This window comes from Poeciliopsis prolifica, unplaced genomic scaffold, assembly GCF_027474105.1.
Source record: "Poeciliopsis prolifica strain line A6 unplaced genomic scaffold, Auburn_PproV2 SCAFFOLD002, whole genome shotgun sequence".
NCBI classification, from domain to species: domain Eukaryota; kingdom Metazoa; phylum Chordata; class Actinopteri; order Cyprinodontiformes; family Poeciliidae; genus Poeciliopsis; species Poeciliopsis prolifica.
Window position 1 is genome coordinate 145,001 of NW_026562377.1, and position 24,916 is coordinate 169,916.

At 41.7% G+C, this 24,916-nt stretch overlaps 1 protein-coding gene across 1 annotated transcript in view; it reads left to right on the forward strand.

Moving 5' to 3' along the window:
- grin3bb (glutamate receptor, ionotropic, N-methyl-D-aspartate 3Bb) overlaps positions 1–24,616 on the forward strand; it is a 30,522-nt gene extending 5,906 nt beyond the window's left edge. The window contains exons 2-9 of the mRNA XM_055051792.1: positions 8,856–9,487; positions 12,686–13,778; positions 15,107–15,252; positions 15,471–15,586; positions 15,985–16,136; positions 22,809–22,973; positions 23,044–23,111; positions 23,419–24,616. Coding sequence (XP_054907767.1) covers positions 8,856–9,487; positions 12,686–13,778; positions 15,107–15,252; positions 15,471–15,586; positions 15,985–16,136; positions 22,809–22,973; positions 23,044–23,111; positions 23,419–24,130 — 3,084 coding nt within the window. The 3' untranslated portion in view covers positions 24,131–24,616. The remainder of the gene's footprint in view (positions 1–8,855; positions 9,488–12,685; positions 13,779–15,106; positions 15,253–15,470; positions 15,587–15,984; positions 16,137–22,808; positions 22,974–23,043; positions 23,112–23,418) is intronic.
- The last annotated feature ends 300 nt before the right edge of the window (positions 24,617–24,916 follow it).

Genomic DNA, 24,916 nt, shown 5'->3' on the forward strand with positions numbered 1-24,916 from the left:
AGAGATGAAATCAGTCATTCCCATATATTCATACTTTGACACGTTGCTATGGATAATGGATTAAAAGACATTTTCAAATATATTCAAAATTATTTTATAAATTTCTTTCTATTTCACCTTTGACGCTACGCAAAACATGTTTTATAATTTGTGATGGATTCAGAACTTTAAGTGACTAAACTGAACAGTTTCAAAAACATTTCAACTTTTTGACATCAGCAGAAGAAAATGAGACAAAAATAAAACCCTGGAACCAAAGACCAGGAGACGAACATCTGACAGAACACACACTTCATGTTCCACTGGGGACAGAACACACACTTCATGTTCCACTGGGGACAGAACACACACTTCATGTTCCACTGGGGACAGAACACACACTTCATGTTCCACTGGGGACAGAACACACACTTCATGTTCCACTGGGGACAGAACACACACTTCATGTTCCACTGGGGACAGAACACACACTTCATGTTCCACTGGGGACAGAACACACACTTCATGTTCCACTGGGGACAGAACACACACTTCATGTTCCACTGGGGACAGAACACACACTTCATGTTCCACTGGGGACAGAACACACACTTCATGTTCCACTGGGGACAGAACACACACTGTCTGTCCCTGGAAAAGGAGGAGGAAGAAGAAAGTCCAACAAACACAGCCTGAGAAACATCTTATTTGTGGTTCAGGTTTAGAATCAAGAAAAACTTCAAAACTTTCAAGTAATTTTATAACTTTGCTTCACCAAGTTTCTCATGGGAAAATGTTCTGGAGCGACCCGGTCAGTCTAGGTTCTGTTAGAGCAAAAATACTACTGGGATGGTGAGGAGACCCTCTGACCTCAGATTACTTCATCAGAAGTGGAACCGGACCGCTCTGCCTTTGGAGAACACCATCTGTTCTCCATCCCGATTGGCTCACAGCTTCAGCTGGATAGAGGGAGGTGATTGGTTCTTCAGGTTGATGATGTTTCCTCATCATCTCTATCTGTACGGAGCTACAATGATGCCTTCAGTCACTCAGAACTGTTAGCTGAATATTTGTTTCTAAGAACAAACTTTCTGTTGATTCAACATCGATTGGAACAAAAAAGGATGAATACCTTTGTATTATCTATATCTATAGGTCCAACATCTGTAGATCCAACATCTGTAGATCCAACATCTGTAGGTCCAACATCTATAGGTCCAACATCTATAGGTCCAACATCTGTAAGTCCAACATCTATAGGTCCAACATCTATAGGTCCAACATCTATAGGTCCAACATCTATAGGTCCAACATCTGTAAGTCCAACATCTATAGGTCCAACATCTGTAGGTCCAACATCTATAGGTCCAACATCTGTAGGTCCAACATCTGTAGGTCCAACATCTGTAGGTCCAACATCTGTAGGTCCAACATCTGTAGGTCCAACATCTGTAAGTCCAACATCTATAGGTCCAACATCTGTAGGTCCAACATCTGTAGGTCCAACATCTATAGGTCCAACATCTATAGGTCCAACATCTGTAGTCCAACATCTGTAGGTCCAACATCTATAGGTCCAACATCTGTAGGTCCAACATCTGTAGGTCCAACATCTGTAAGTCCAACATCTATAGTACAACATCTGTAGGTCCAACATCTGTAGGTCCAACATCTATAGGTCCAACATCTGTAGGTCCAACATCTGTAGGTCCAACATCTGTAAGTCCAACATCTATAGTCCAACATCTGTAGGTCCAACATCTGTAGGTCCAACATCTATAGGTCCAACATCTATAGGTCCAACATCTGTAGGTCCAACATCTATAGGTCCAACATCTGTAGGTCCAACATCTATAGGTCCAACATCTGTAAGTCCAACATCTATAGGTCCAACATCTGTAGGTCCAACATCTGTAGGTCCAACATCTGTAGGTCCAACATCTATAGGTCCAACATCTGTAGGTCCAACATCTGTAGGTCCAACATCTATAGGTCCAACATCTATAGGTCCAACATCTGTAGATCCAACATCTGTAGATCCAACATCTATAGGTCCAACATCTGTAAGTCCAACATCTATAGGTCCAACATCTGTAGGTCCAACATCTGTAGGTCCAACATCTATAGGTCCAACATCTATAGGTCCAACATCTGTAGGTCCAACATCTGTAGGTCCAACATCTATAGGTCCAACATCTGTAGGTCCAACATCTGTAGGTCCAACATCTATAGGTCCAACATCTATAGGTCCAACATCTGTAGATCCAACATCTGTAGATCCAACATCTGTAGGTCCAACATCTATAGGTCCAACATCTATAGGTCCAACATCTGTAGGTCCAACATCTGTAGGTCCAACATCTATAGGTCCAACATCTATAGGTCCAACATCTGTAAGTCCAACATCTATAGGTCCAACATCTGTAGGTCCAACATCTATAGGTCCAACATCTGTAGGTCCAACATCTGTAGGTCCAACATCTATAGGTCCAACATCTGTAGGTCAAACATTTCTATAGGTCCAACATCTGTAGGTCCAACATCTTTAGGTCCAACATCTGTAGGTCCAACATCTGTAGATCCAACATCTGTAGGTCCAACATCTATAGGTCCAACATCTGTAGCTCCAACATCTGTAAGTCCAACATCTATAGGTCCAACATCTGTAGATCCAACATCTGTAGGTCCAACATCTGTAGGTCCAACATCTGTAGATCCAACATCTGTAGGTCCAACATCTATAGGTCCAACATCTGTAGGTCTAACATCTGTAGGTCCAACATCTGTAAGTCCAACATCTATAGGTCCAACATCTGTAAGTCCAACATCTATAGGTCCAACATCTATAGGTCCAACATCTGTAGGTCCAACATCTTTAGGTCCAACATCTATAGGTCCAACATCTGTAGGTCCAACATTTCTATAGGTCCAACATTTGTAGGTCCAACATCTTTAGGTCCAACATCTGTAGGTCCAACATCTGTAGATCCAACATCTGTATGTCCAACATCTATAGGTCTAACATCTGTAGGTCCAACATCTGTAAGTCCAACATCTATAGGTCCAACATCTGTAAGTCCAACATCTATAGGTCCAACATCTATAGGTCCAACATCTGTAGGTCCAACATATATAGGTCCAACATCTGTAGGTCCAACATTTCTATAGTCCAACATCTATAGGTCCAACATCTGTAGGTCCAACATCTGTAGGTCCAACATCTGTAGATCCAACATCTGTAGGTCCAACATCTATAGGTCTAACATCTGTAGGTCCAACATCTGTAAGTCCAACATCTATAGGTCCAACATCTGTAGATCCAACATCTGTAGGTCCAACATCTGTAGGTCCAACATCTATAGGTCCAACATCTGTAGGTCCAACATCTGTAGGTCCAACATCTGTAGGTCCAACATCTGTAAGTCCAACATCTATAGGTCCAACATCTGTAAGTCCAACATCTATAGGTCCACATCTATAGGTCCAACATCTGTAGGTCCAACATCTTTAGTCCAACATCTGTAGGTCCAACATCTATAGGTGCAACATCTGTAGGTCCAACATTTCTATAGGTCCAACATCTGTAGGTCCAACATCTATAGGTCCAACATCTGTAGGTCCAACATCTTTAGTCCAACATCTGTAGGTCCAACATCTATAGGTCCAACATCTGTAGGTCCAACATTTCTATAGGTCCAACATCTGTAGGTCCAACATCTATAGGTCCAACATCTGTAGGTCCAACATCTGTAGGTCCAACATCTGTAGATCCAACATCTATAGGTCCAACATCTGTAGATCCAACATCTGTAGGTCCAACATCTGTAGATCCAACATCTGTAGGTCCAACATCTATAGGTCTACACATCTGTAGGTCCAACTGTAAGTCCAAATCTATAGGTCCAACATCTGTAGATCCAACATCTGTAGGTCCAACATCTGTAGATCCAACATCTGTAAGTCCAACATCTATAGGTCCAACATCTGTAAGTCCAACATCTATAGGTCCAACATCTATAGGTCCAACATCTGTAGGTCCAACATCTTTAGGTCCAACATCTGTAGGTCCAACATCTATAGGTCCAACATCTGTAGGTCCAACATTTCTATAGGTCCAACATCTGTAGGTCCAACATCTTTAGGTCCAACATCTGTAGGTCCAACATCTGTAGATCCAACATCTGTAGGTCCAACATCTATAGGTCTAACATCTGTAGGTCCAACATCTGTAAGTCCAACATCTGTAGGTCCAACATCTGTAGATCCAACATCTGTAGGTCCAACATCTATAGGTTCAACATCTGTGTAGGTAGAACATCTTTAGGTCCAACATCTGTAGGTCCAACATCTGTAGGTCCAACATCTGTAAGTCCAACATCTATAGGTCCAACATCTGTAAGTCCAACATCTATAGGTCCAACATCTATAGGTCCAACATCTGTAGGTCCAACATCTTTAGTCCAACATCTGTAGGTCCAACATCTATAGGTGCAACATCTGTAGGTCCAACATTTCTATAGGTCCAACATCTGTAGGTCCAACATCTATAGGTCCAACATCTGTAGGTCCAACATCTGTAGGCCCAACATCTGTAGATCCAACATCTATAGGTCCAACATCTGTAGATCCAACATCTGTAGGTCCAACATCTGTAGATCCAACATCTGTAAGTCCAACATCTATAGGTCCAACATCTGTAAGTCCAACATCTATAGGTCCAACATCTGTAGGTCCAACATCTATAGGTCCAACATCTGTAGGTCCAACATCTATAGGTCCAACATCTGTAGGTCCAACATTTCTATAGGTCCAACATCTGTAGGTCCAACATCTTTAGGTCCAACATCTGTAGGTCCAACATCTGTAGATCCAACATCTGTAGGTCCAACATCTATAGGTCTAACATCTGTAGGTCCAACATCTGTAAGTCCAACATCTATAGGTCCAACATCTGTAGGTCCAACATCTGTAGGTCCAACATCTGTAGATCCAACATATGTAGGTCCAACATCTTTAGGTCCAACATCTTTAGGTCCAACATCTGTAGGTCCAACATCTATAGGTCCAACATCTGTAGGTCCAACATCTTTAGGTCCAAACATCTGTAGGTCCAACATCTGTAGATCCAACATCTGTAGGTCCAACATCTATAGGTCTAACATCTGTAGGTCCAACATCTGTAAGTCCAACATCTATAGGTCCAACATCTGTAGATCCAACATCTGTAGGTCCAACATCTGTAGGTCCAACATCTATAGGTCCAACATCTGTAGGTCCAACATCTGTAGGTCCAACATCTGTAAGTCCAACATCTATAGTCCAACATCTGTAAGTCCAACATCTATAGGTCCAACATCTATAGGTCCAACATCTGTAGGTCCAACATCTTTAGTCCAACATCTGTAGGTCCAACATCTATAGGTCCAACATCTGTAGGTCCAACATTTCTATAGGTCCAACATCTGTAGTCCAACATCTATAGGTCCAACATCTGTAGGTCACATCTGTAGGTCCAACATCTGTAGATCCAACATCTATAGGTCCAACATCTGTAGATCCAACCTCTGTAGGTCCAACATCTGTAGATCCAACATCTGTAGGTCCAACATCTATAGGTCTAACATCTGTAGGTCCAACATCTGTAAGTCCAACATCTATAGGTCCAACATCTGTAGATCCAACATCTGTAGGTCCAACATCTGTAAGTCCAACATCTATAGGTCCAACATCTGTAAGTCCAACATCTATAGGTCCAACATCTGTAGGTCCAACATCTTTAGGTCCAACATCTGTAGGTCCAACATCTATAGGTCCAACATCTGTAGGTCCAACATCTTTAGGTCCAACATCTGTAGGTCCAACATCTGTAGATCCAACATCTGTAGGTCCAACATCTATAGGTCTAACATCTGTAGGTCCAACATCTGTAAGTCCAACATCTATAGGTCCAACATCTGTAGGTCCAACATCTGTAGGTCCAACATCTGTAGATCCAACATCTGTAGGTCCAACATCTATAGGTCCAACATCTTTAGGTCCAACATCTGTAGGTCCAACATCTATAGGTCCAACATCTGTAGGTCCAACATTTCTATAGGTCCAACATCTGTAGGTCCAACATCTTTAGGTCCAACATCTGTAGGTCCAACACCTGTAGATCCAACATCTGTAGGTCCAACATCTATAGGTCCAACATCTGTAGGTCCAACACCTGTAGATCCAACATCTGTAGGTCCAACATCTATAGGTCTAACATCTGTAGGTCCAACATCTGTAGGTCCAACATCTGTAGGTCCAACATCTATAGGTCCAACATCTGTAGGTCCAACATCTGTAGGTCCAACATCTGTAAGTCCAACATCTATAGGTCCAACATCTGTAAGTCCAACATCTATAGGTCCAACATCTATAGGTCCAACATCTGTAGGTCCAACATCTTTAGGTCCAACATCTGTAGGTCCAACATCTATAGGTCCAACATCTGTTGGTCCAACATTTCTATAGGTCCAACATCTGTAGGTCCAACATCTATAGGTCCAACATCTGTAGGTCCAACATCTGTAGGTCCAACATCTGTAGATCCAACATCTATCAGTCCAACATCTGTAGATCCAACATCTGTAGGTCCAACATCTGTAGATCCAACATCTGTAGGTCCAACATCTATAGGTCTAACATCTGTAGGTCCAACATCTGTAAGTCCAACATCTGTAGGTCCAACATCTGTAGATCCAACATCTGTAGGTCCAACATCTATAGGTCCAACATCTGTAGGTCCAACATCTGTAGGTCCAACATCTGTAAGTCCAACATCTGTAGGTCCAACATCTGTAAGTCCAACATCTATAGGTCCAACATCTATAGGTCCAACATCTGTAGGTCCAACATCTTTAGGTCCAACATCTATAGGTCCAACATCTGTAGGTCCAACATTTCTATAGGTCCAACATCTGTAGGTCCAACATCTTTAGGTCCAACATCTGTAGGTCCAACATCTGTAGGTCCAACATCTATAGGTCCAACATCTGTAGGTCCAACATATGTAGGTCCAACATCTGTAGGTCCAACATCTATAGGTCCAACATCTGTAGGTCCAACATCTGTAGGTCCAACATCTTTAGGTCCAACATATGTAGGTCCAACATCTGTAGGTCCAACATCTTTAGGTCCAACATCTGTAGGTCCAACATCTATATGTCTGTAGTCTCAGTTTCCTGGAGGATTTCCAAACGGGTCTGGTGTTTTAATGGTTCTGAAGTGTTTGGGTTGAATGTGGGTCAGACTGTGAACGGTTCTGGTATTAGTCAGACAAAACACTGAGTTACATCTGGGATGGAATCCTGGACCAATCGGGTTGGTTTTTAGTCAAAGTCCAAAAGACACAGACAGGAAGTGACATCACAAAGACAGTGTGATCAGCTTCTGTGAACGCTGAGTTTATTCAGGTCAAAGAAAAAATGTGTGAAAGAAGAAGAGGAGGAACATTTTGACATTCATCTGTCAGAACGTGATGGAAGATCTGTCCTATGTCACCAGCTAATAGTTCTGTGTGATGTTTCTTATGTCACATAATGGGTCAGAACCGGTCCTGGTGGAGTTCAGGTCGGGCTTTGGTAAGAATGTGCAGCTATTGATTCTAGGTTCTGTCAGGTTGTGTCGGAACCATGAGCCTTTAAAGGTTCTTGTGATCAGAACCGGGTTCCGTCAGAACCGGGTTCCGTCAGAACCGGGTACCGTCAGGACAGGGTTCTGTCAGAACCTACTACTACTCGGCTGGATCCATGAAACAGAACCAAACCAAACAGTGTCCTGTAAGAGCCTTCATTCATTCTAAGCCAAAGTTCTGTGCTGTTCTTCTGGGTTTGGTTCTGGTGCTCTGGGTCAGACATCAGGAACTTTCTGGTCAACATATGATAATATGATTCCTCATATTATCATGAAGGCTAATGAAGGCCGTGGAGATCAAGGCTCTGCCATCGTCTGCGGTTCTATTGGGATCACAGACCACATGTCAGCCTTTCTTGAAATACTGCAGAACCAAAAGTATCCCAGAGTTCTGATCCGGATGGAGTATGATTCTGGTGTATTCAGGTGAACGTCTGTACTTTGTTTCTGCTGACAGAAAATCTATTTCACAGCAGGTAGAAAGTTTGTGTATGTTTATAACTTTCATGCCACATTCATTTTTGTACATCCCAACTTGTGCATAAAATATGACAGCACACATTTTCTACATCCTGATCTCTACCTCAACGCCTCGCCTCCAGACTCTTCAGTCATCACTGAGTTCAACAGTCTGGGCCACTTGGAGGAAAAGAGTTCCTCCGAGTTCTGCTGAAGTTTCACCAGAACATTGCTTGGTCCAGTCTTTTGGTGTCAGAGCTGACACCTGGCTGCTGGTCATTCCTTCATCAGCCCCATTCTCAACTCAGCTCCGTGTCAATCACAATGTTTGGGGTCAGGAAAGGTCAGATCCTAGATCCGTGCTGAGGTTCCTCCTTCTCCAGAGCTCCTGGCTGCAAAATCTGCAAACTCACTTGGTTGGTGAAGAACTTGTTAGGAAACTTGTTAGTACTGCTGGTTCTGGTTGTTGCAGACGACTCACCTGCAGCTTAGGTGTGGAGTCAGCAGGAACCAGGTGACTCAATGACATCACAAGGTGCTGCCATCTTTATTAGTTGGTGGAACTTTGAATGGTTTTGGTTCCACTGTGTTCTCAGATTAATCTGCCCAGTTTGGGTCTCAGTGTCAGTCCAGATCTCAACAGAACATCTGAATCAATTTGGTGAATATAAACATTTTACTGACCCGTTTCCAGATCCAATGAGGTCCGTCAAGTTCTAACTTTGTTCTCCTGCTGCTTCTGGTCTCCACAGAACCGGTTCCACCTGCAGATGGTGACAGGGGTTCCAGAATCTGTCCTGTCTGATCTGCTGCTGGCGGTTCTGCGGCGGTCCGGTTGGAGGGAGGGGACGGTGGTTCTGTGCCGAGGCTGGGAGGAGGCGGGTGGCCTCCTGCGCTTCCTGGACTCACAGACCTCTGGTCCGTGGGACAGATCGGGTGCGGTCACCTGGCACCTGCAGGCGCTGCTGAACCTGACCCAGTCGGCCCATGACGACACTCAGATCCACGACTTCCTGTCCCGACATTTCAGACGGAACCGGCCCCCACCTGCGGCGGTGCTGCTGTTCGGAGCAGACCCCGAGTGCGTGGCGGCGGTGCTGCGTAGCGCCCAGGACCTCGGGCTGACTCTTCCTCTGGTCCACTGGGTTCTGGGCCAGCCACTCAGTCCCGACGTGCTGCACACCTTGGGCCTGCCGCTCGGCCTGCTGGCCTACGGAGAGGTGGACCGGAAGCCGCTCGACTTCTACATCAGAGACGCCCTGCAGCTGATCACCAGAGCCATCGCCGCCGCAACTGTGGTGAGACCAGACCTGGCTCTGGTCCAGAACACGGTGAGCTGCCATGACGCATCAGAGGCACCAACAGCAGGGCGGTACCTGTCCAGGTGAGACACCGTCCGTCAAGGGTCAGAGGTCAGGGTTAGTGCAGATGGACCCGGCTGGGTTTCCTAACAGGTCCGGTTTCTCTGTAAATGCATCATCCAAACTTTTTTATTTGTTCATCTATCAATTAATTTTTTTATGTTTTCATTAAAAAAATAAAAAATTTCACAAAAAAATGTTTTTTTATCCCATAAAATGTAAACAAGGATTTTTACTCATAAAAAATGTAATCGTTTATAGAAAGTGCCAGTGCAGAACATCTGCAGAACGTTTGCTTTTTTTAATTTTTTATTATTGTTTCACAATAATCTAAAAAGCTGGAATCAGTAAATTAGTTGCTAAATTTGAAAGGATCCAGGACTAGTGGAACATTTTGGCCCAGATATATTGTAATTTTCCTATTACCCTAAAAAAATTGCTGTTTCTGATTACTTAAAAAACTTATTTCTTTCTTTATCTTTTTTGGCGTACATATTTGGTTATACTTTTCACCCATGGGTTGAAAAGTAGCATTTCCAGCCCGTTCTGTGCTGGAGTCTCCAGTTTCAGCCCAGTGGTTGTTCATCATTTTGAGTTTGACTGATGTCATTGTAGATAATAATAATATTATCGATAATAATTATAGATAATGCCACACTGTCTCACTATCGGTTATGATAAAAATAAATAGATAAATAAATAAATAAAAATTGAGGCGGATATGGATAATTTTCCACATGTGAGAGAGGAGCACAACCCTAATCTGGACCTGGACATTTCTTCACAAACTTTGAGCCACCTAGCTTAACAGGTGATCATTACCTCAGCGAGCTAACAATAAATGCCACGCTGAGAGCTGGACACTCTTTGAGATGCTAACAGGAGCTATGCTGCCAGGTACTGAAGTCACCGACCCGACCGGACCCATCGAAGTCCCGGTCGGTGGTACCACAACACCGAACCCTACACAGCACAGCTGATGCCGAACCGGACACAGAGCGAAAGACACTGGGAGAAAAAGACAAGCAGCGCCAACGGAGCTGTCACTGCTGGAAATGCTAACGGAACAATTGCTACAGGAAATGCTAACGGAGCTATTATTACTGGAAATGCTAACAGAGCTATTACCACCGGGTATGCTAACGGAGCTATTATTACTGGAAATGCTAATGGAGCTATTATTACTGAAAATTCTAATGGCGCTATTATTATTGGAAATGCTAACAGAGCTATTATTACTGGAAATGCTAACGGAGCTATTATTACTGGAAATGCTAACAGAGCTATTATTACTGGAAATGCTAACGGAGCTATTATTACTGGAAATGCTAACGGCGCTATTATTACTGGAAATGCTAACGGCGCTATTATTACTGGAAATGCTAACGGAGCTATTATTACTGGAAATGCTAACGGCGCTATTATTACTGGAAATGCTAACGGAGCTATTATTACTGGAAATGCTAACGGAGCTATTATTACTGGAAATGCTAACGGAAGTATTACCACCGGGTATGCTAACTGAGCTATCATTACTGAAAATTCTAATGGAGCTATTATTATTGGAAATGCTAACGGAGCTATTACCACCGGGTGATGCTAACGGAGCTATTATTACTGGAAATGCTAACGGAGCTATTATTACTGGAAATGCTAACGGAGCTATTATTACTGGAAATGCTAACGGAGCTATTATTACTGGAAATGCTAACGGAGCTATTATTGGAAATGCTAACGGAGCTATTATTGGAAATGCTAACGGAGCTAGTACCACCGGGTATGCTAACAGAGCTATTATTACTGGAAATGCTAAGGGAACTATTACCACCGGGTATGCTAATAGAGCTATTATTATTGGAAATGCTAACAGAGCTATTATTATTGGAAATGCTGATGGAGCTATTATTACTGGAAATGCTAACGGAGCTATTATTATTGGAAATGCTGACGGAGCTATTATTACTGGAAATGCTAACGGAGCTATTATTACTGGAAATGCTAACGGAGCTATTATTGGAAATGCTAACGAAGCTATTATTGGAAATGCTAACGGAGCTATTATTGGAAATGCTAACGGAGCTATTATTACTGGAAATGCTAACAGAGCTATTATTACTGGAAATGCTAACGGAACTATTACCACCGGGTATGCTAACAGAGCTATTATTATTGGAAATGCTAACGGAGCTATTATTACTGGAAATGCTAACGGAGCTATTATTACTGGAAATGCTAACGGAGCTATTATTGGAAATGCTAACGAAGCTATTATTGGAAATGCTAACGAAGCTATTATTGGAAATGCTAACGGAGCTAATATTACTGGAAATGCTAACAGAGCTATTATTATTGGAAATGCTAACGGAGCTAATACCACCGGTACTCAATGTGAAACCACAACCAGTAACAGCCGTTGCCGAACCGGACTCAGAGCTCCAGAACCAGGTACCGGACCGGCAGGGACCGGAAGTGAGTATCATTCATTGTTTCATTATGAAGCTGAAGGCAGCTCTTCCTCTCCTCTGTTGCTCCTCCTCCTCATCATCACCTGTTATTTCTGGTTCTGATCGGTTTCAAGGCTCCGGTCCAAATTAAAAAGCCTGAATAATGTTATTCACCACTGAAGGAGCCAGTCATTTACCCAGAATGCATTGCAGCGTGAACAACATGGCGACATTCCTGTGAAAACATTTTATTCAAATTTATAAAAACTAAATAACCCGCAGTGTTATTACTGTGTTGGTTTTCCATCTAAAATAAATATCTTTATAACTAGTTATGGATCCCTTTCATGTCAGGCTTCATGAACCAAATGAAAAATAAGACTTAAGACACAGATGCTCTGTTGGTGCTCCACAGATTACTGCTAGGCTAACATCGTTTGCTTAGCATAGGATGGACTGTTAGCTTTAAAAGCTAACAGGAAATACTTGGGCTGTTGATGGATTTGTTCCATCAACAAAAGCTAATCATTTTTATTTCTTGGGCCTCAGATCCTTAATGACCGTTGATGCCGACAAAATGTCAGGAAGTAGAGTTCAGAGTGTTCTGCAGAGTGTGTTACCCCGAGGGGTCCAGCAGCATTAATAATATAATTAATAACAGGTCCTGATATGCTGACAAACTGCTTTAATCTGCTTTTTAAAGGAAGCGGTGGTGGCTAGTCTTTCCTTGCTGCTGGTCTGAGTTTGCAGGATTTCTCAGCTGTTTTTCTCCTGCAGGTTCCTGGCCAACACCTCCTTCTCTGGACTAACGGGTCTGGTTGGCGTTGACCAGAACCGCTCTCTGGTTCTGACCTCGCATAGGTTCCACATCTGGAGCCTGCGGCGGGACGCGCTGGGCCAGCCGGCCTGGGTGACAGTGGGCAGCTGGGAGGATGGCCAGTTACAGGTGGAGGACCAGGAGGTGTGGAAGGAGCCCAAACCCCGGCGCCGGGCCGAGGGGTCGGGTGGACGGAGCGGGGGCCGCTGGAGGCCCGGGACGCCTGTGGCGGGGACGCGAGTCCGGGTGGTGACCCTGGTGGAGCATCCCTTTGTGTTCACGCGGGACGTGGACGATGACAGCAGCTGCCCCGCCGGCCAGTTCTGCCTGGACGCCGGCACCAACAGCTCAGAGACTCTGGAGCGCTACTTCCGAGAGATGGCGGCCGGGAACGGGAGCTCGCTGCCTCTGGAGTACAGGAAGTGTTGCTATGGTTACTGCATCGACCTGCTGGAGAAGCTGGCTGAGGACCTGGGCTTCCACTTCGACCTCTACATCGTCGGAGACGGAAAGTATGGAGCGAGGAAGGGCGGGCGCTGGACGGGGCTGGTGGGCGACCTGCTGAGCGGCCTGGCCGACATGGCCGTCACCTCCTTCAGCATCAACTCCGCCCGCAGCCGTGTCATCGACTTCACCTCGCCCTTCTTCTCCACAAGCCTGGGCATCCTGGTGCGGAGCAAGGACACAGCGGCCCCTATAGGAGCCTTCATGTGGCCCCTGCACTGGTCCATGTGGGTGGGCATCTTCCTGGCGCTCCACATCACCGCGCTCTTCCTCACCCTGTACGAGTGGAAGAGTCCGTTTGGGATGACGCCTCACGGTCGCAACAGGGTCAGGGTGTTCTCCTACTCCTCGGCTCTGAATCTGTGCTACGCCATCCTGTTTGGGCGAACGGTGTCGTCCAAAACACCAAAGTGCTGGACCGGCCGCTTCCTGATGAACCTGTGGGCCATCTTCTGCCTACTGGTGCTGTCCAGCTACACCGCCAACCTGGCGGCCGTCATGGTGGGAGAGAAGACCTTTGAGGAGGTCTCTGGGATCCACGATGCCAAGGTGAGAGAGCAGCTTCATGCTGCAGTGGGTCTGGACCAGAGGAAAGCTGCAGGGCAGAATCAGAACCAGCAGAAGAGGCTGGACTGGGCTGATTACCAGTCAGTGTTTGATCAGGAAGCTGATGTGATCATTTCAATCAGATCTTCAGACTTATCTGTTCAGTGGAACAACAGCAGATTCAGTTTGCTCTGTGGATCATCTGCTCTGCTCTACTGACTTTTTAATTCAGCAGCTGACTGAAGCATGAAACACACTGCTGGGTGTTTGTGCAGCCGGCGCTGCTGGGAGCTCACAGGGCTTTAATTGGACGTCCGTCTGTGTGAGATGAGCTTTTATCTTTTAATGTACAGAGGCTGAAGCTTTTCTGTCTCCTCAACCTTCCCACAGCAGCTTGAGGTCTGCGCCATAGTGCTTGGTTTTCCTTTTGAAAGGGACTCCGATCAACATTTGGACAATTTCTGTCTTCATCAGACTTTGGTAGAAACAGAAACTGGTTCAACTGACTCTTAGAGAAGTAGTGACTCATGATGGGAACGCAGCATTCCTTAGGAATAATGTCAAAATTAGAAACATGACGATCCATGTGTAACCGGTGTATACTAACAGAGTTCTTTTCTGGGAGTCTTATACAACTGGTTAACCTTGATATGTTCTGCGTTGTGTTCAATTGAAGAAGGGTCGGACCACAGGAGTTGCTGGTTGTTCTTTAATGCAGGTTACTGGCAGAGGCCTGGACAAAAAGAAATAAAAATGTCCTTTAACATGCAGCTCTTCCATTCACAGGAGTCTGAATTCCCCTCTTCTCAGGCAGCCTAGCGCCAACTGAAGGTAGTACAGTACTGATGTCATAAGATGCTCTCTTACAGTACAGATACTGGTGCTTATCAGAATAAGTAAACTAATACAATTCTTAAAATGTAATAGGAAAATAAGATTCTTCAGAATTAATCAGGATTTGGTGGAATTTCAAACATTATAATAAAAATAAATAAAAGCATATTTTCTAAAGTTATTACACATAAATTTGTTTCTTCCTCTAAGTGAAGTTATGAATGAAACTGTATTGTAATGAAATGACAGAGATGAGGGGCGACCTGAGAACATCTAACCTGTATGTTTGCTGCAGGTCAGAAGGTCAGGGGTTAGAATCAGCGCTTCGGTCTGTCTGCATGTTCTCCCTGTGGATGTATGGGTTCTTTCCGGGTACTCTGGTTCTGATTCTTTCTTAATGTTTTTCCTCCCCTGGTCTGTTATGTAACTCAAAATTCCCAAAGGTTGATTCAAAGTCAACAGATTTTTTTTCATTTCTTCTTCGTTGGTGTGTCCAGCTGCACCATCCCTCACAGGGCTTCCGCTTTGGGACGGTGAGAGAGAGCAGCGCTGAAGATTACATGAAGAAGAGCTTTCCAGAAATGCACGAGTACATGCGGCGCTTCAACGAACCGACAACGCCTGAAGGAGTCGCCACCCTAAAGTAAGAGTGCAAAGTCTCACACACACACACACACACACACACACACACACACACACACACACACACACACACACACACACACACACACACACACACACACACACACACACCTACAGTGATGTATCCCAGAAGTTCTGTGGTACATGAGGTGGAACGTCCTTTGTCTACTGATCAGCCTCCATGGTAACCTGGACTAATCGTGTCGCTCTGTCCTAAAGGACAGATCCTCCTCAGCTCGACGCCTTCATCATGGACAAGGCCCTGCTGGACTACGAAGTTTCCATTGATGCCGACTGTAAACTGGCAACGGTTGGGAAACCCTTCGCCATCGAAGGTCAGTGTCTCAGTTTCCTGGTCCTGTCTCTGTGGGAGGCGATCCTGTGTCTTCTGGGTGTGTCCCTTGTCCATAATGCCTCAATCAAATGACTGCATGTCCTCTTCGGTGTCCAGGCAGGTTGTCCTGCTGATGGACAGACTTTTGGACTTGTGTTGAAGCAGAGGCAAAGGACACTGGAGGACGGGAGCTGTCCACACGCGGTCCAGAACTCACATCCGCACAGTTTTTTTGTTCATTATTATATGGAGTTTTATCTTTGTCTTCACATTCATTTTCAACCTCAAATAAACCGATAAAAAGAAGTGAAGAATCTGTTCTTCAATTCAAGTTCTAGAATTAGTTCATTAAAAGTCTCAAAATAACCACGGAAAGAAACGTTTCCGTCTCTCCAACAGGTTACGGCATCGGTCTCCCCCAGAACTCTCCGCTGAGCTCCAACCTGTCCGAGTTCATCAGCAGGTACAAGTCCGACGGCTACATGGACCTGCTGCACGACAAGTGGTACAAGGTGGTTCCCTGTGGGAACCGAGTGTTCGCCGTGACCGAGGTCAGTCTGAGCAGATCCCAGCAGAACCCAACAGATCCCAGCAGATCCCAGCAGAACCCAGCAGAACCTAGCAGAACCCAGCAGAACCCAGCAGAACCCAGCAGAACCCAACAGAACCCAGCAGAACCCAGCAGAGCCTAGCAGAACCCAACAGATCCCAGCAGATCCCAGCAGAACCCAGCAGATCCTAGCAGAACCCAGCAGATCCTAGCAGAACCCAGCAGATCCCAGCAGAACCCAGCAGATCCTAGCAGAACCCAGCAGATCCCAGCAGAACCCAGCAGATCCCAGCAGAACCCAGCAGATCCCAGTGTCTAGATGACATGTCTGTTTATGGTTTCAACTACTGTAGTAGTAAATGTTTATTTATAACGTGAATTTATTGATTTCTGTAGAGCAGATGTTAATGTTAAAAAGGATTTTAAAAATTGTATTCAGTATTTGATGTGTTGGTGCTGTGAGTACGGTGGCCCTGAGGGTCAAACCACTTCAACATTAATGAAGCACAATTACAAATTCAAAAACAACGACATCAACGAAACACGACAGCAATTCACAAAACGGAAAGGGTGTGTCCCAGTGTGAGACCTGAGAGATCGCTGATTGGACGACTTTGGAACCGGAAGTTATTGCTTGAGCGAGTCGACCCGTTGTTTTTTACACGTTATAGCGTCCGCCATATTGAAAGTGGCTAATCTGCCAGCAAGCTAATACAAATAAATGGAGAGAACTTTGTAAAGTGCCGATCTGCAAAGTATTTTAAGTTAATGAATGTCACTGACACATTCGCTCACACACTGTCATATATATTAAAGAAAAAAAACAAAACACACTAAAGACATTTTGAACTTTTAGATGTGATTATTTGTTTTGTGGCACAATAACTATTAATTGATATAGCAGATTCTGATAAATCATTTTTATTGCTGAACACACACACACACACACACACACTCACACATCTACAGTGATGTATTCATGAACATTAACACAATTCCATAATTCAATGTGCATTTGCTATTTCAAGATATGAACAAAGAAACGTAACATTAAAATTTTTAGGCATTTTATTGTAAAGACAATAGTAGTTAATCAAACTTTAACTACATACTTTCACTTTAAAAATATTTATTACAGTGTAATATGTTAACTGTGCCATAGACAGCAGTGATCAAATTATTTTTAATTTCTTTACATCCTAAAATGCACAAAGTGTGCAGTACATTGCAAAGTTATTTCTATTATAATGGAAACACAGAGACAGGCAGGGGTTCAGTCTGCTGGTCGAACTGGGACCAGTTCAGTGACTGGGCCTCCTGAGACATCTGGTTAGCCACAGGCTAAAGCTAATGATAACAAAGACCTGACAATAGAAAACGATAGAAAACAATAGAATACAATAGAATACAATAGAGAACAATAAAAAACAATAGAAAACAATAGAAAACAATAGAAAACAATACAAAACAATAGAAAACAATAGAGAACAATAGAAAACAATAGAGAACAATAGAAAACAATAGAGAACAATAAAAACAATAGAGAACTATAAAAAACAATAGAGAACAATAAAAACAATAGAAAACAATAGAGAACAATAGAAAACAATAGAGAACAATAGAAAACAATAGAGAACAATAAAAAACAATAGAGAACAATAGAAAACGATAGAAAACAATAGAAAACAATAGAGAACAATAGAAAACAATAGAGAACTATAAAAAACAATAGAGAACAATAAAAACAATAGAAAACAATAGAGAACAATAGAAAACAATACAAAACAATAAAAACAATAGAAAACAATAGAGAACAATAAAAAACAATAGAAAACAATAAAAAACAATAGAGAACAATAGAAAACAATAGAGAACAATAAAAACAATAGAAAACAATAGAGAACAATAGAAAACAATAGAGAACAATAAAAAACAATAGAGAACAATAGAAAACGATAGAAAACAATGGAAAACGATAGAAAACAATAGAGAACAATAGAAAACAATAGAGAACTATAAAAAACAATAGAGAACAATAGAGAACAATAAAAACAATAGAGAACAATAGAAAACAATACAAAACAATAAAAACAATAGAAAACAATAGAGAACAATAAAAAACAATAGAAAACAATAGAAAACGATAGAAAACAATAGAAAACAATAGAGAACAATAAAAAACAATAGAGAACAATAGAAAACAATAGAGAACAATAAAAACAATAGAGAACAATAGAAAACAATAGAGAACAATAAAAAACAATAGAGAACAATAGAAAACAATAGAGAACAATAGAAAACAATACAAAACAATAGAAAACAATAGAAAACGATAGAAAACAATAGAAAACAATAGAGAACAATAGAAAACGATAGAAAACAATAGAAAACAATAGAACAATAAAAAACAATAGAGAACAATAGAAAACAATAGTGAACAATAAAAAACAATAGAAAACAATAGAAAACAATAGAAAACAATAGAAAACAATAGAAAACAATAGAAAACGATAGAAAACAATAGAGAACAATAAAAAACAATAGAAAACAATAGAGAACGATAGAAAACGATAGAAAACAATAGAAAACAATAGAGAACAATAGAAAACAATAGAGAACAATAGAAAACAATAGAGAACAATAGAAAACAATAGAGAACAATAAAAAACAATAGAGAACAATAGAAAACGATAGAAAACAATGGAAAACGATAGAAAACAATAGAGAACAATAGAAAACAATAGAGAACAATAAAAAACAATAGAGAACAATAGAAAACAATAGAAAACAATAGAAAACAATAAAAAACAATAGAAAACGATAGAAAACAATAGAAAACGATAGAAAACAATGGAAAACAATAGAGAACAATAGAAAACGATAGAAAACAATAGAAAACAATAGAGAACAATAAAAAACAATAGAGAACAATAGAAAACAATAGTGAACAAAAAAAAACAATAGAGAACAATAGAAAACAATAGTGAACAATAAAAAACAATAGAGAACAAATAGAAAACAATAGAGAACAATAGAAAACAATAGAAAACAATAAAAAACAATAGAAAACAATAGAAAACAATAAAAAACAATAGAAAACAATAGAAAACGATAGAAAACGATAGAAAACAATAGAGAACAATAAAAAACAATAGAAAACAATAGAAAACAATAGAGAACAATAAAAAACAATAGAGAACAATAGAAAACAATAGAGAACAATAGAAAACAATAGAAAACGATAGAAAACAATAGAAAACAATAGAGAACAATAGAAAACAATAGAGAACAATAAAAAACAATAGAAAACAATAGAGAATGATAGAAAACGATAGAAACAATGGAAAACAATAGAACAATAGAAAACAATAGAGAACAATAAAAAAATATAGAGAACAATAGAAAACAATAGAGAACAATAAAAAACAATAGAGAACAATAGAAAACGATAGAAAACAATAGAAAACGATAGAAAACAATAGAGAACAATAGAAAACAATAGAGAACAATAAAAAACAATAGAAAACAATAGAAAACAATAAAAAACAATAGAAAACAATAGAGAACAATAAAAAACAATAGAGAACAATAGAAAACAATAGAAAACAATAGAAAACAATAAAAAACAATAGAAAACGATAGAAAACAATAGAAAACGATAGAAAACAATAGAAAACGATAGAAAACAATAGAAAACAATAGAAAACAATAAAAAACAATAAAAAACAATAGAAAACAATAGAGAACAATAAAAAACAATAGAGAACAATAGAAAACAATAGAGAACAATAAAAAACAATAGAGAACAATAGAAAACAATAGAGAACAATAGAGAACAATAAAAAACAATAGAGAACAATAGAAAACGATAGAAAACAATAGAAAACAATAGAGAACAATAGAAAACAATAGAAAACAATAGAAAACAATAGAGAACAATAGAAAACAATAGAGAACAATAAAACAATAGTGAACAATAAAAAACTATATAAAACAATAGAGAACAATAGAAAACAATAGAAAACGATAGAAAACAATGGAAAACAATAGAGAACAATAGAGAACGATAGAAAACGATAGAAAACAATAGAGAACAATAAAAAACAATAGAAAACAATAGAGAATGATAGAAAACAATAGAAAACGATAGAAAACAATGGAAAACAATAGAGAACAATAGAAAACGATAGAAAACAATAGAAAACAATAGAAAACAATAGAGAACGATAGAAAACGATAGAGAACGATAGAAAACAATAGAGAACAATAGAAAATGATAGAAAACAATAGAGAACAATAAAAAACAATAGAAAACAATAGAGAACAATAGAAAACAATAGAAAACAATAGAAAACAATAAAAAACAATAAAAAACAATAAAAAACAATAGAAAACAATAGAAAACAATAGAAAACGATAGAAAACAATGGAAAACAATAGAGAACAATAGAAAACGATAGAAAACAATAGAAAACGATAGAAAACAATAGAGAACAATAAAAAAACAATAGAAAACAATAGAGAACAATAAAAAACAATAGAAAACAATAGAGAACAATAGAAAACGATAGAAAACAATAGAGAACAATAAAAAACAATAGAAAACAATAGAAAACAATATAGAACGATAAAAAACGATAGAAAACAATAGAAAACAGAGAACAATAGAAAACAATAGAGAACAATAGAAAACAATAGAGAACAATACAAAACAATAGAGAACAATAGAAAACAATAGAGAACAATAGAAAACAATAGAAAACGATAGAAAACAATGGAAAACAATAGAGAACAATAGAGAACGATAGAAAACGATAGAAAACAATAGAGAACAATAAAAAACAATAGAAAACAATAGAGAATGATAGAACAATAGAAAACGATAGAAAACAATAGAGAACAATAAAAAACAATAGAAAACGATAGAGAATGATAGAAAACAATAGAAAACGATAGAAAACAATGGAAAACAATAGAAAACAGAGAACGATAGAAAACAATAGAGAACAATAAAAACAATAGAAAACAATAGAGAACAATAAAAAACAATAGAAAACAATAGAGAACGATAGAAAACGATAGAAAACAATAGAGAACAATAAAAAACAATTCAAAACAATAAAAACAATAGAAAACAATAGAGAACAATAGAAAACGATAAAAAACAATAGAAAACAATAGAAAACAATATAGAACGATAAAAAACGATAGAAAACAATAGAAAACAGAGAACAATAGAAAACACGCCCCTGATTCATTCACATTCAGGAAAACAACAAATCTCCACCATATGGGGCGTTGACATGGTGGAGTTGACGTAGAGATGAGCTGGGAATCAGAGTCTGAGTGAAACCAGAACCAGCTCTGATCTCCATGGACCCGTCCGGACCCAATCCCCGGTTCGGTTCGGTTCGGTCTCCGCGCTGCTCTCTGGATTAATGGACTTTCACTCTGTTATATCAAACTAATCATTTTAATAAACTAGAAACATCTGACAGAAACCTGACGACCCTTAAGGTCGCCATGTTTGACCTCAAACTGCCAGCTTCTCGGTAACCATGGCAACAATAACCACACCTGTTACAGGTTTCTCACTGGAAAAACTACACAATATAAAACGTTAGCTTGGTTAAGACAATAATCAGAGCAGTCAACTGTAATTTAGTTAGAAAGAAAATGTTTGTGCAGAAGTGGCCACAAAGTCAAGACATTCTGCTCCTAAATTGACCTCATTATTTATTACCTTTAATTCTCCCTACAGGTAAAGCCAGTGGCTCCACTTTGTGCTGCAAAGCCGCTGAAACTCGTCCACGCAGCACGTTTCCTCCACTTTCAAGATGGCGGCGACACTCGCCGTGTTGTCCAATCAGCGACCTCCCAGGTGTCTCACTGGGACACGCCCTTTCCGCTTCGTTAATGTCGTTGTTTTTGAATTTGTAATTCGTTAATATTGAAGTGGTTTGACCCTCAGGGCCACCGTATGTGAGGGAGACTGAACTCCAATTTCCCTGACGGTCAATAACAAGAGCATGAATAAAGTCTGTCTTTAAGGAAGGGTAGCCGTTGTCATGGAGACAGCTAATAGGGAAATATAAAACATTTTGTTTACCTGTGTGGGATCAACATGTCTGTTGACACTCCTGCATGGTGCGTTCAGTGTCCTACTGCGTGGTGCGTTCAGTGTCCTACTGCATGGTGCGTTCAGTGTCCTACTGCGTGGTGCGTTCAGTGTCCTACTGCGTGGTGCGTTCAGTGTCCTACTGCGTGGTGCGTTCAGTGTCCTACTGCGTGGTGCGTTCAGTGTCCTACTGCGTGGTGCGTTCAGTGTCCTACTGCGTGGTGCGTTCAGTGTCCTACTGCGTGGTGCGTTCAGTGTCCTACTGCGTGGTGCGTTCAGTGTCCTACTGCGTGGTGCGTTCAGTGTCCTACTGCGTGGTGCGTTCAGTGTCCTACTGCGTGGTGCGTTCAGTGTCCTACTGCGTGGTGCGTTCAGTGTCCTACTGCGTGGTGCGTTCAGTGTCCTACTGCGTGGTGCGTTCAGTGTCCTACTGCGTGGTGCGTTCAGTGTCCTACTGCGTGGTGCGTTCAGTGTCCTACTGCGTGGTTAGGGTTAGGGGCTATCAACTTGACGCTGCCCCCTGCAGGCTGACTGGGGAACTGCTGTCTGTGTCAGACTCTGCAGATGGGCATCAGCCACTTCTCTGGACTCTTCGTGTTGCTGTGCGTGGGAGTGGGCGGAGCTCTGCTGACCCTCGCAGGTGAACACGGGTTTTACCGACTCGTCCTTCCACACATCCGCCGCCGGCAGAACCTGAAGTATTGGCTGCACACGTCCCAGGTGAGTCATGACGTCACATTAGAGAAGAACTTCATGTTCCTGAACTGAGTTCCTGATTTGTTTCTTGCAGAAGATCCACCGAGCGCTGAACCTGACGTACGACGACGTGAAGAGGCAGCGGGCCGAGAGGGAGAAAAGGTTCTGGCTCTGATGGCCCAGAATAAAACCATAATAAACTTTTTCTAATATTTTTAAGCCTGCTTAGGAAAAAAACACATTTATGGAACTGATATTAATATTTTGTTCTTTTGTACTAATGACTAACTTTATCTTTTTGACTTTCTCATTTGGTTGAAGTTTATATTTCGTTTATTTTTGGTTTATATTTAGTTTTAGTTTGTTGGGTTTTTTATCTACATGTTTTTGTGTCAGTTTTATCTGAACTGAGCAGAAAATGTTATAAATCAGTAAATGAAGATCATAAAGTCTACCCGTTTCTGTTCAGCTGTAACCTGGAGAAGACGCAGGCGGGGCGGGGCCCCCCGGGGCCCCCGGGGCCCTCAGCACCCGCTGCCTCTGCCAGATGGAACAACGAGTCCAGGAAGGAAACTCCAGCTGCTGCAGAAGCTCGAGACTTCAAGCGAGTTCACTTCAGTCTGGAGACCCTGAACACGCGGCGCCTGCTGGCGCGCCTGGCGATCTCAGAGCCAAAGGGGGGCGGGGCCAGGGGTAACAGGGCGGAGCCTAGGCCACCAAGGCTGTGTGAGAACGGGGGGCCGGCAGCTTCACTGGCCTCCTCTTCCTCTGTGCGGACCAATGCCCCGCCCCTTCCGGCTGTGACTCCTCCCGTTCCAGTAATGACCCAACCCCTTTCTGATGCAACTCCGCCCCTTCCGGTGGTGGCCCCGCCCCTTCCTGCAGAACTGCTGGCGCTGCAGCAGCAGATCGATCAGATGCGGGAGAAGCTGACGGCTGCGTTGGCTCGCCGGGCGGAGATCCAGACCTCGCTGGCCGAGCCTGTTTCTGTGGCAACCAGCAGCCCACCTCCGGTTTCGGTGACGTCTCCAGGGACCCCGCCCCCCACCTTACCTGCCATCACCAGGGCAACAAGCCTTTCTCCAAACAGGAAGAGTGTGACAACCATGACAGCCCCCCCCCACAGGGTGCTGTCCAAAGTCCCGCCCCTCCGCAGCAGGCTGTCCAATCAGCAGAGGTGATGCCTTCGCCTGACTTCCTGTGGACAGACGTCTGGACCGAGACAACAGATTTTCTTTTTAAAACCAGAACAAACGTGAACGCAGCGTCCATCCTGCTGTTGCTCAGTGGTGCCCTCTGGTGGTCCATCGCAGCTGTTGAAATTCCCATTGCGTTGAATTTAGGACTTTATGAATATTTTCACTTTGTTCACTTTGTGAAGCTGTTGCTGCAGGAACCTTTGTGTAAATGAGCAGCAACCATTTCAGGCAGAATGAAGTGAAAGAGTCGAGACATCGGCCCTGAAGAACTTGGCATTGAAATTCTTTTTAGATTTGGTTGGTAAATGTTTAAATATGCAAACATTTGTTACTGCAGGTCAGATTTTTATTGTTCTATCTTTTAGTTTCAATAAAATCTACACTTGATTCTGGTGGAGTTTATCTTCCACTGATTCGCCTACCTGGCTGACGCACCCTGGTTCCCTGGCAGGCGTTCCCAAACATCAGACGATGACATCATAAACCGTGCAGGTTTTACTGAGACATTCAGTTTTCAAAAAAGAACAAACAGAAATATGAAACAAACTTAGGGATCAGCCAAATAACCTGCAGAACAAACTATTGTTGGGAAACAGGCATTGCACCATGTTTGGCTTGTGTGATTATTAATAATTAGAATCAATAATTTATTGTCAATAAAATTATTAATGACTTAGTTTCTTTAAATTTAACTGAGGCACCGATCTGGAATCTTTAGCTGAACATGCTGGTCTCTCATGCAGTGAATTCATCGCTGTTGGAAAGCTA